General features: G+C 44.5%; 1 protein-coding gene across 1 annotated transcript in view; it reads left to right on the top strand.

Moving 5' to 3' along the window:
- The first annotated feature begins 2,611 nt into the window (after positions 1 to 2,611).
- Positions 2,612 to 11,226, top strand: part of LOC116499475 (tetraspanin-15-like) — a 58,847-nt gene continuing 50,232 nt past the window's right edge. Inside the window, 2 exon segments of the mRNA XM_032204213.1 lie at positions 2,612 to 2,821; positions 10,741 to 10,926. Coding sequence (XP_032060104.1) covers positions 2,735 to 2,821; positions 10,741 to 10,926 — 273 coding nt within the window. The 5' untranslated portion in view covers positions 2,612 to 2,734.

Below are 11,226 nucleotides of genomic sequence, written 5' to 3'. Positions count from 1 at the left end.
CAAAAATCCTGCGTAAGGACCTCTCTGTACTTCTAGGCTGAAGCTGGAGAAAAAACTTATGGTAAAGGTAAAGCTGGTAATGTTGGAGGAGGTAGCCACATGCCTAGGCTTGTCAAACTAATCATGCCAATGATCTGTGATTTGATATGCTTGGGAACCCCACTCAAGGGAAGAAGCAGCATCTTTATTTAAGTTTATTGTTATGCCAGCTGCATGCAGACCACTGTGGAGAGAGCACATCAGTAGCACAAGATGGTCCCTCAGAAGGTTTAGCACATTTTCCTGCAGACTCAGTTTTGGCTTTGCAGAACTATTACAGGAAACTTTCTGCCTGTAAAGCCTGGGGTAATATGTGGGGTGGATGGGAAATCCCCATCCCTGGGTGTTGGAGGGGGACGGGGTTCTGTTGGTGGAAAATCTCCCCCCAGTAGCAGCATTGCCTCCTCAAATGACTGCAAAACCCCAAATTTTGACTGCTGATTGACATCCAGCAGTTTCTGTAGTCCTTGCTAGTCCTGAGCGTTAAATGCCAGCTGAGGCATTTCTTCCTGCAGTTAATGATTGCCTGGGCTTGATGCTACCAGGAATGGTACCACGTTAATGATTAAAAGCCGTTAAAAGCTAGCTTGTTCCACATGTGTGAAGCCTCTCTGGGTCCTTTACCTGGCTCCAGTAGCATGTGCTAGTGTTGTCCCAAAACTGGATTCTTCACCAGTGTGCAAAGAGACAGTCAACACACAGAGCTGAGATACTTATTTCATGTCTGTGCAAAGATGAGTGTTAGTAGTAATTTCATAAAGCTAGCACACTGATTGTCCCAATCGCAGTTTTTTATGCTAGTCTATTTCCTTATTATCAGTTAATTATTACAGTTGGTGAATAGAAGTTCCTATATTTCTAATTAGCATTTTAACATTAAATGCTACATACAGTAGCATTTTTAATCTACTATGCATATGCTGTAAGGGGTGGTTTTCAGTGAGGAGTAATATTTTTATGAGGAGGAGACTTCCTCTTCAGGAGGTGTGGTTTTCACGTAATGAGCTGAGTTCATCTTGGGGATGCAGTCTAGCTAGCTTGGGTATCTTTATGTCATATAGCCAAGTGTGGATTCCTGGTGTCTAGTCCTAAGTTTGTCCTTTTTTTTTTTTTTTTTTTTTTTTGTACAAGATCTTACTGTCCTTTCTTGGTGACTCACCCTGTGATCGTATTTTATTTTATTTGTTAGTCTTTCATCACTAGTATCTCCAGAGGTGAAAAATATTCAGGAATAAAACTCAGTGACCCCAAATTGCTTCCTCTATAGATGGGCTCCTTTCCTGTCCCCTTTCCCTGCTCCCTCTGTACCCTGAGAACATTACACATAAGCGACCTTAAATAAAATTACAAGTCTTGCATAAATGCGGACTTTAGAATTATTCAGCTCAATGTTAAGCTTTCTAAAAGCTCTGCCTGCATCTCCATTGTGTCCAGCACAGCTTGTGCATTATCTATCCATTATGGTAATGTTAGTAATAAATAAATGTATGATTTAAGGTTGGTTTCTATCTCCTCATCTCTGAGTGCTCTACAGATGCAAGTGGCAAAGCATCTGTATGCATTTGTGCAGCCAGAAGAGTGCTTATTTCTTATTGTCTATCTTTTACAGAAAAGAAAGCATGGTATAAATTTTATTCAGTCAAAGGAAAAAGAAAAAAAAAAAAAGTTAAATTTAAAGATCTCTGTACATCTGATTAAGGGTGTTCAGCTTGCAAGGGAAAATGCTGTTCAAGGAGTGTGGAGAGGGTCTTGACACTGCTTTTGCAGGTGTGCAAATGATTTTATTTTTTCAAGGAGAAAAAAAAAAAACTTTCTGAGGCACATGAGACTTCCTCAGAGCCCAAGGTCTGAGTAACAGTGAAAATCAACACTGTATAAGGAAATCTCTCCTTTCTGGAGTGCATCAGACAGAAAATTCTCCATAAACATTGTCATATAGAAGTAATCAGAGAGTTTTATCACTTTTCCCATCCATGCTGCACAAATCTGATTTTTAGAAAGAGTTATATGACATAATTTGCCACTTGTGGAATATGGGTGGTTATTTACCTGGCTGACGGGTAAATGATGCTGGGAACAAGTCTACAACGTGCTTGTAGCATTCTGTCCTGATTTATTGTACCAGAGGTTTCAGATTTGCCTGTGATTCAGTGGGGATGAGAGTCACCCTGAAACTACTCATAAATTCTAGGATAAAGCCAAGTTTTCTCAAAAATCGTTCTCTTGAATGTCACTCTTAATTAAGTGCATCTCCTGAAATGTCTCCTGCTCAGCCTTTCACTGGGTGTTGGAGTTTCTCACTGCAGGATTGCACTGGGCTCTTCCAGCACTCTGGGAAGGACAGGAAGCCCTGATTGCAACACATTTGCTGTAAAAAAATTTCTACAGACCTACTCAGACACCGATTTTTGGAACACGTCTTGAAGTAAACCTGCTTGAACAGAGGTTTGCTGTCGATCTCAGCAAGAAAGCCAAACAGCAAAGGCAGTAAAGGGTTAACGCCAGCTGCTCATGCTTCTGCCTTCCCTCTTTCACGCTGGGTTCCTGCCAGGCGGAAGCAGTTCAAGTTGAAGGCTGGCTGCGCACAGAGCGGTGCGGTGCATGTCCGCGCTCCTCGGGCGGTGGTGGAGGGCAGCCGGGGCAGGGAGGGACTGGCAAGCAGCGAGCAACTCCCCCCCCAGCCGGAGCTGCAGGGATGGCACAAGCTTCCGAGTGCCGAAACTCCCTCCTCTATTACTACAGCGTCAAATTTGCTCTGTCCACCTATGCTACCCTCTTTTCGGTAGGTGCTCGGGTTTACTTTGCTGTCTTACTGGCATGGGCCCCACGGTGCTAGTCCCATGGGTTTGATACGACTTTCCAGTGTCAAAATTTCCTCTTTCAAGGTATCAAATCCCTGTGGTAAAATCAGGTGCCATGGGTGTTGCAAAGCCTCTTGTGCCCTGAACTATCTGGGTCTAAAAAGGGCAATGCTGGGTGAAACTGCAGGTTTTGATGGATTTAAGACCATCATCTTCAGACTGTCCATCCCCAGAGCTGCTCCTGCAACTCCTCTATGGCAGAAAGCTGAGTTTCAAGACATGTGGATCACAAACGTGGAAATTTAATGGAAATGTAACATTTTTATGGTGCAAGAAGTTATTGGACAACAGCATTGCCCATCTCAGCTGTTACCTTTATGTGGTTTGATAAGGATGAGGCTGAAGCTGAGCATAGAAGCAGCCAGCAATGCCTATTAGCATGGATGTGGCGTTTGTGGGTATTTGGCCAGGCTTATTCATTTTTAGAGGAAAAAATGAAGCTTGTTTTTAAGCAGTTTTGACTCAGATATGATTAGGGTGAAGCCTCCCTGGCACCTGGGAGGGTGCAAGCACGTGTCTGGGCCAGGGAAGCTGGCAGGAAATTCCTCTTCCATTAGGGACAGTGCATCCACAGTTAACAGATTAGATGTGAACTTAGCACCTTCCCTGGGTTAATCTTGCATAATGCAGTCCACAATATTTACAGATATTTCCTCCTGAAGTCTAATCATATTTGCCCCATGCACTGTTGCAGGCTGGGTGTGTATAGTGGTATGCATATTTAATTTGTACAATTGATTGCACAAGTATCTGTTGTGTTCCCAGGCAGGCAGAACAGAAAACAGGGTTGCAAGCAAAGTTTGAAAATGCTTTTTTCCTATTTTATTTTGTTTTGTATTTTATTTCATTTCTTTTTATTATTATCAATGAGCTGCTTGGAGAGCAACGCTCATCCTTGCTAGCTGGGGATGGTGAAGTGTGTCATCTCACCACACCAAAACAAACTTGTGTCTGCCTCAGGGCATGAATGAGAACAAGAAAAAAAAAAAAAAAAAAAAAGGCTTTTCTTTTCCAGAGTATCTCCTCAGATTCCTGTGTGGCCTTTGGGGCTGGAAGGCTCCTGATGGGAAAAGAGATGTCAAGTATATCTTGAGGGCATCCAGAACCCCTGTGGGACTCCTGCTGCACTCAGTGAGAGTCAGAAACCTGAAATTTATAAAGCTTTTGCGCCTCTGGCTTGAGTGAAGCTGCCTGGAGTTTTTTGTAAGAGACAGTGCAATATTTTTGCTTGCAAAATTAATCTGTGGGAAAACCTGTTACCATGGTTTTGTTTTCTCTAAAACTCCGAGTTTTGCTCAGCTTGTGGTTTCCTAAAAATGCCTTTAAGCCGCATGGGGATGAGGGAAGAGGTGCAATTTTTTTTTCTTTCAGTCACTTTGAACCTAGGTCTTGGCTGCACTTTGCAAATGCAGATTAATGAGGGGATGCATGAGCACAGTCATGATGCCAGATGCTGATGGATTGCTGAGTGTGTTGTGGGACAGGCATTTTGCAGAGCTCAGGATGGAGGAGCACACTACTTACTGTGTGCTTATCCATGAGCAAGCAGAAACTTCATAATTCCCTGGTGACTGGCAAAAAAGGCTATTTTGTTTGGCTCTGACCCAGCCTGGCTTCAACCTAGAGGGATGTATTTGCTCATTATTGGTCTTGGGGTGGTCCTTGTACATGCGTGTTGAACACTGAGTCCATATGGATTGCATGGCTCTGGCGTCCTTTTCACTCCCCTGACCTACTTCTGGCCTCATTTGCACATGTCACCTTTGTATTAATTCAGTGGCTCTCCTGGACTGCTCAGTCTCACTAACCAGATGTGACTGGAGCCAGGCTTCACTGCGGCCATATGCACTTGATAATAATTATTGTACAGAAACTTCTTGCTTGCACTGAGTGAAGGCCTTGAAAATGTAGCCCCCATGGGGGGGGGGGGGGGGGGGAGTGGAAAAGATGTGATTCACTGGGAAGGATTGAAGAGGTTCGGGGTGAGATGCATCACAGCTTCCTAGTATTGGGTGTCCCAGCCCGCAGCAAATTGGTTGAATAGAGAGAATAACACCACTGGATCCTTTCCAGCACTTTCCTGTAATGAAAGCAAATATTTATAGGTGGGAAAAACAGTAAAGAAGTGTGGGATAACTCTGATAGTGGTTCTAAACCACACATGGAGCAAATTGCCCAGAGGTTTGAGCACCACAGATTGGACCAGCAGTTTATTGCCGCTTACCACAAGTCACAGCTGACATCACTGTAGCCCATTACATTTTCTTTCTTGAAGGTCTCATCATCTCCCAAACTGCTGGAGATCTGGTCTGTGCCTCCAGAAAATAAAAATGAAACAACAACAACAACAAAAAATCTGCTATCATGCAGATAGCTATGACTTTTATTTTTTGTGTGGTGCCTCTGCTGTGCATTGGATGTTCATGTTTACAGGGCAAGAAACATAAGGTGTGCGACAGCCAGCATGTCACAGCTCTCCTTGCTGGTTTTATCCAGGCACATTTAATACAATTTATCATCCTTTTTGCTTGTTGGAGCAGTTCAGTTTGTGACCTGACTTAGAAAAGGAAAATTGCTTGGTGCCAAAGGCTTGTTTTCAAACTCATTTGGCCCCTACACTGAGATTGCTGGAATAATCCAACAGCACAGGAAGTTTTGCATTTAACATTTCCGTTATGGTAAAATCTTCTGTTTCATGAGTAACTTTCCCACATTTTGCAAGGAAAATGTTGTAAAGGATTCAGCTGAGCGTAAATCGATTTGTTTAAATAAATGGTTTTTTCATATTATTACTTTTTCCATACATTTAAAAACTGCTATTTTAATTGGCCATCATAAAAGCATATTTTTTACAATCCTACATACTATCAGTGGTTAGGTATTATATGATGTAGTTAACCACAGTATTATTAATCCCATGATTCTATCCTTTAATGATTAAAAGTACTCAGTATTTTCTTTATCATGTTTTCTCACCTTTACATTACAGCAAAACATTTTGACTTTTCAAAGAGGAAAATAAGTGCCCTGTCTGCTAATTTGAAGGCTGACAGGTCTTCAAAAACTGGAAAAATTGATTTTATTGTGAGCCAGGTACATGAAGAACAAGATTTGGAGTTTTACGTCTGGTCAGCTGAATGGAGAGCAAAATGATGCTCTATTCCCTCCTCTCCTCTATGGACCAGTGCTCTGACTCATAATCTGTCCACCTGGGTCTGCATGGGCTTGAAGCCACCATCGTCATGACTTTTTCGTGTTCCCAAATAAGGAGAAATTACTGCCTGGCATTATCATTGACTCATCAAATTAATGCTGCCTGCCCTGGAATGAGCCATGTCTGCTGCTTGGCCCTTGGCAGGCTTTGAGGTTGCGCTGCTTTGGCCATGTTTACATCCCCTGGGATTTGCGGGACCTGTTTGCTTTGCCTGTGACTGAGAGTGGCTCCCATTACACTCAGGTCTTTTGACTCTTGGAAAAGGAGAATGTGGCACCTCTTAGGTAGTAATGGGATTTTTAGGAGAGAGTAGGACCATGTGTGTCTCTGGTTAGCATTGGTTAGCTGCCTCTTTGCAAAAGCCAAGTCATACGAGGATGTAGAAGCAACACCAAGAACCAGAGAATCCATTGCTCAGAGACAGCTTTGCAAACTCCCTGTAACACCTGTGGGTTAGCTGCAAGGTCATGCCTCCCATTTGGCATTCCTGAACACTGCCAGCATAATCAGAGCTGTGTTTTACCTTGTCTGTGCATTAATGTCCTTTCATCACATTTCTTGGCATTAGTGACCTCCAAGGGCTCTAAATAACCCCTCAATCAGTGAGATTTTTGCCAAACTCCCCGTAGTTTTGCTCCCTCTCAGGACCCCACAGCCCACAGCTCCTTTCTTTGCTATTGGAGCACTGTCTTTCCCTGCAGTGATGATTTGATCGCATGGTTAGTATATAGAAATGGGATAATCGTCCTATCATTACAGAGCAAGTGCAGATTTGCTTTTTGTCTTGGATGCATTGCAGAGCACTTGTAATTACCAGCTGCTGACTATCCTGGTGTTTGTGCTGCATTAAGGTGATCATTGGGCAGTTAATAATTTAACTACAGAGGATTTACCGGCAGGCTTCATTATGTGCCTTACCATGCCACAGAGTGTGGGTAGTAGACAGTGGTAGTGACACTAGAAATCAAAAATGCCTGCTTTGACGGAATTTGTATGGCAATAACATCCCATCTCCCCTTCTCCCCCTCCCAGACAAGCCCAATGAGATTTCCTTTGCAATATCCCTTTGGTGGGAGACATACCGATACATCCATTCCCTTCCTTGGGGTGTGTGTTGCTCTGTGAGATTCTTTCTTGTGCTTGAAGGTGCTTTGAGTGGCAGCAATTCACTTTTTTTTTTTTTTAATTTTAGGGTGCTTTTTAGCAGGCAGAGTGTGGAGATGGTCCAGCCTACAGTGATAACCCTAAGCCAAGTAGTCTGCGAAGTGCTGGGTGACTTCTTAAACTAGGAGTTGAGCAGAGATAGCTAAAAAAATCAAGAAGATCAAGACAGTATTTGCCAACTTTGCTTCTTCAAATTTGCTTGTTAGTCCTGGGGAAGGGAAGAGTTTGAGGTGCACAGCACCGTCCATGCACTCAGAGCAGGGTCTGGGGCTGCATGCAGTGATGCTGGGAGGAAGGACCAGCACAGCCTCCTGCATGCCACGTGCTTTAAATGTTTTGAGGATGATTTCAGCCCAAGAAAAGCTATTTTTAAGCACTGCATCCTGAAAACCCTCCTTGGTTTTGCTCCCTTGGTAGCAGGTGAAGCCCAGCCTGTGCAAGATGTTTCATTAGCCAGAGTCTCCAGCCCTCAGCCTCACTTCCAGATTTCCGTCATGCATTTCCAAAATCTCTTCCTTCATTCACATCACATATCATTAATTAAAATGGAGAAAGTGTTTCTGATTGTCACGCAGGAGAGACATTGGGGATTATTAGCAGGAGATGCATTTTGTGTGTTAGTATCTACCCCCTACCTTCAAATCCAAATGTATTTGCTGGGTCGCAGTGTAAGAGAGAAACATTAAATCAAGCCTAATCCCAATGCACTGAGCTGATGCTTAAAATAGAGGATAAAGATAAAAGTGTGATTAAAAGGCAGTCATCAGAAATAGGCCTGTGTGTTTAGTTTCAAATCGCTAACATTTTGTAAAATATCACAGGTCTAAGCTTAATTTTTTTGAGAGATTTCAGTTCGTCTACAGAAGAGATGTAGCTTGGAAGTGGATAGTGGTGGATGGACATAAACTAGCTAAAATAACTCTCCACAAATAGTGTCCTACCAGAGTAGAGAAGAATATAAATCATCTCCCCAAAGGAGCATACATTGTGTGAGAATTAAGGATTGAATTGTCAGAGCAAATTAGCAGGAAGGCTTTGAGCAAACTCGTTAGGAACAATGTAGCCCCTTAGAAAGGTGAAAGCAATAGAAAAGGAATAAGAAAAGGAGGTTTTATCCTCTTTGGCAGTACAGCATTTTGAACGCGGGCACCTGCAGCCAGCATCTTTCCTGAAGGAGTTTTCCACTGGTATTTGGTGTGGGAAGAACTGCAAAAAGCAGCATGAAAATCACTCAGGATGCTCCTCACTTTCCTCACTAAACTTTCCAGGTTTCAACTCAGTACCAGACATTTGACAAATGGCACCCAACAGCACCAAACGCTTGGAATCACCTTGCTGGCTTTGGATCTGCAGGAGCTGAAAGGATGAAAACAGGCCTTTTTGGAGACTTGTTTTATCCCAGCACCACTTTTTTTCCACTTACGGCCATTCCATTAAAGGAGGTGGTGGTGGGGCGGAAGTTTGTCATAATCCATTGCTACTTTTTATGATGTCTGAGATCTAGTTGCTTTCTATGAGTTTCAGAGCAATTTGGTGCTCAAGGCAGGTGCTATAGTGGAATGAGTAGTTTTGGGGATCATGATATGTAGGGGGGAAACTTGGGGAGGGTGGGCTGGCAGTGTTAATGTCTGCCACCCTCTGGACAGCATGGGGTCTATGAAACCCAGGGCAAGAGCCAGCCCAAGCATCCAAACATATACAAGCAGGAAGGGGAGTGGAAAAGCCTAGTAAAATGAAGGTCAGAACTCTTCAGCTAGGTGTATAATGCTGCCTTTATACATCCAATTCACAGCCAGAAGAGCAGCCTCTTCTCAAGTGCTCTTGAAGAGCAAAGGAGATGTGCTGTGTGCTGACAGCACCATTTGGGATTGGGTTTTAAATGCATTGGAGCTGGGAGTCTTTTGCTTGGCTCGCATAGAATCATAGAATGTCCTGAGCTGACAAATACCTACAAGTATCATCAACTCCTGGCTCCACACAGGACCACAGAAAATTCAACCGTATTTGTAAGACCATTATCCAAACACTTCTTGGACTCCAGCAGGAGTGACCACTTCCCTGTTTCAGTGCCCAACCACCCTTCCAGTGAAGAACCTTTTCGTAATATCCAGCCTGAACCTCCCCTGTCACAGCTCCGTGCCATTTCCTTGGGTCCCATCGCTGTCACCAGAGAGCAGGGAGCAGCGCCTGACCCCTGTCCCGCTCCCCTTGAGAGGAAGCTGCAGCCCGCCATGAGGCCTCCCCTCCGTCTCCTCTTCTCAGGGCTGAAACAATCAAGTGACCTCAGCCACTTCTCCTACATCTTCTCCACTAGATTTTTCACCATTTTTGTGCATGGTGCTTGAGGTGAGGCCTCACCAGCGCAGAGCAGAGTGGGATGGCCACTTCCCTTGAGCAGCTGGCAGTGCTGTGCCTGAAACAGCCCAGGGTACGGTCAGCCCGTTTGGCTGCCAGGGCACACTGCTGGCTCGTGTTCAACTTGCCATCAACCGGATCCCCCGGATCCCTCTCCAGGGGGCTGCTCTCCAGCCTCTCATCCCCCAGTCTGCACATATAGCCAGGATTGCCCCGTCCCAGGTGCAGAATCCAGCACATGCTCTTGTTAAACTTTCTGCAGTTGGTGATTGCCCAGCCCTCCAAACTGTCAAGATCTCTCTGCAAGGCCGCTCTGCCCTCAAGGGAGTCAGCAGCTCCTCCTAATTAATATCAGCTGCAAGCTTACTTAGCATGCATTCCAGTCCTGCATCCAGATCATGTATAAAACATTGAAGAGAACTGGCCCCAAAATGGAGCCCTGGGGAACTCCATTAGTACCCATTAGACATCAGCCCAATGTAACCCCATTTACCCTTTGAGCGCAGCCTGTCAGCTAGTTGTACAGCCTTTGTAGCGTGTATTTGTCCAGCTGTACGCTGGACGTTTTGTCCAGAAGGATACTGTAAGAAACAGCATCAAGAGCTTTGCTGAATTCCAAAAAGTTCACATTTACTGGTTTCCCTTGGTCAACAACGTGGGTAACGTTGTTGTAAAAGTTAATTTGGTTAGTTAAACAGGACTTCCCTTGTAAGCCCATGTTGGCGGTGACAAATGACTGTGTTGTCTTTCAGGTGGTTTTCAGTAACTTCCAGAATACTCTTCTCCATAATTTTTCCAGGCACTGAAATGAGCTGACAGGCCTGTAATTACCAGGGCCTTCTTTCTTAGCCTTCTTGGAAACTGGGACATTTGCAAGCTTCTAGTCAACTGGGATCACTCCAGATTCCCAAGGCCACTGAAAAATAACTGAGAGGTGGTGACATCAGCCAGCTCTTCTTGACGAATCCCATCAGACTAATGTGCATCTAGCTGGAGCAGCAATACCCACACAAGTTGTTCCTGGGCCCTCTTCCACCTTCACCTTTCCCTCAAAGCCTCTGCTTTTTCCGATTGGCGCCTGATACCCATCTCATACTTCCCTTCCAGATCCTTGGCCTCATGATCCTTTGCATAGGGATTTATGCTGAAGTGGAGAGGCAGAAGCACAAAACCTTAGAAGGAATCTTCCTCGCTCCGGCCATTGTCCTGCTTCTGCTGGGCTTCACCATGTTCTGCGTCTCCTTTGTCGGCATGGTGGGGAGCCTCAGGGACAACCGGACACTGCTAAAGACGGTAAGGCTGGTGCCACCACCGGGTTTTCCAGATGATTTCATAAAGGAAATTTAATGTATCCTAATGAGTCACCACCATCACTTACTGGAAGCGTGTGCCCGTTACTGGCTTTAGGTGCAGCTTGATGTTTTTATCTCTGCCGTGGAGCCAGTGGAGGAGTAACAGGGAGAGGATATATATAAATTGCAGAGCTGACACCCTGTTATCCTCAGATGAATGCTTCCCAGCATCTGCAGGAGGCATTGCTGCCTTCCACCTGGAGTGGCAAGTGAATTATTTTAGGGCTCAGATCCTGTCTCT

This window comes from Aythya fuligula, chromosome 27 (assembly GCF_009819795.1).
Source record: "Aythya fuligula isolate bAytFul2 chromosome 27, bAytFul2.pri, whole genome shotgun sequence".
Lineage (NCBI taxonomy): Eukaryota > Metazoa > Chordata > Aves > Anseriformes > Anatidae > Aythya > Aythya fuligula.
This window is presented reverse-complemented; position numbering and strand designations above follow the sequence as displayed.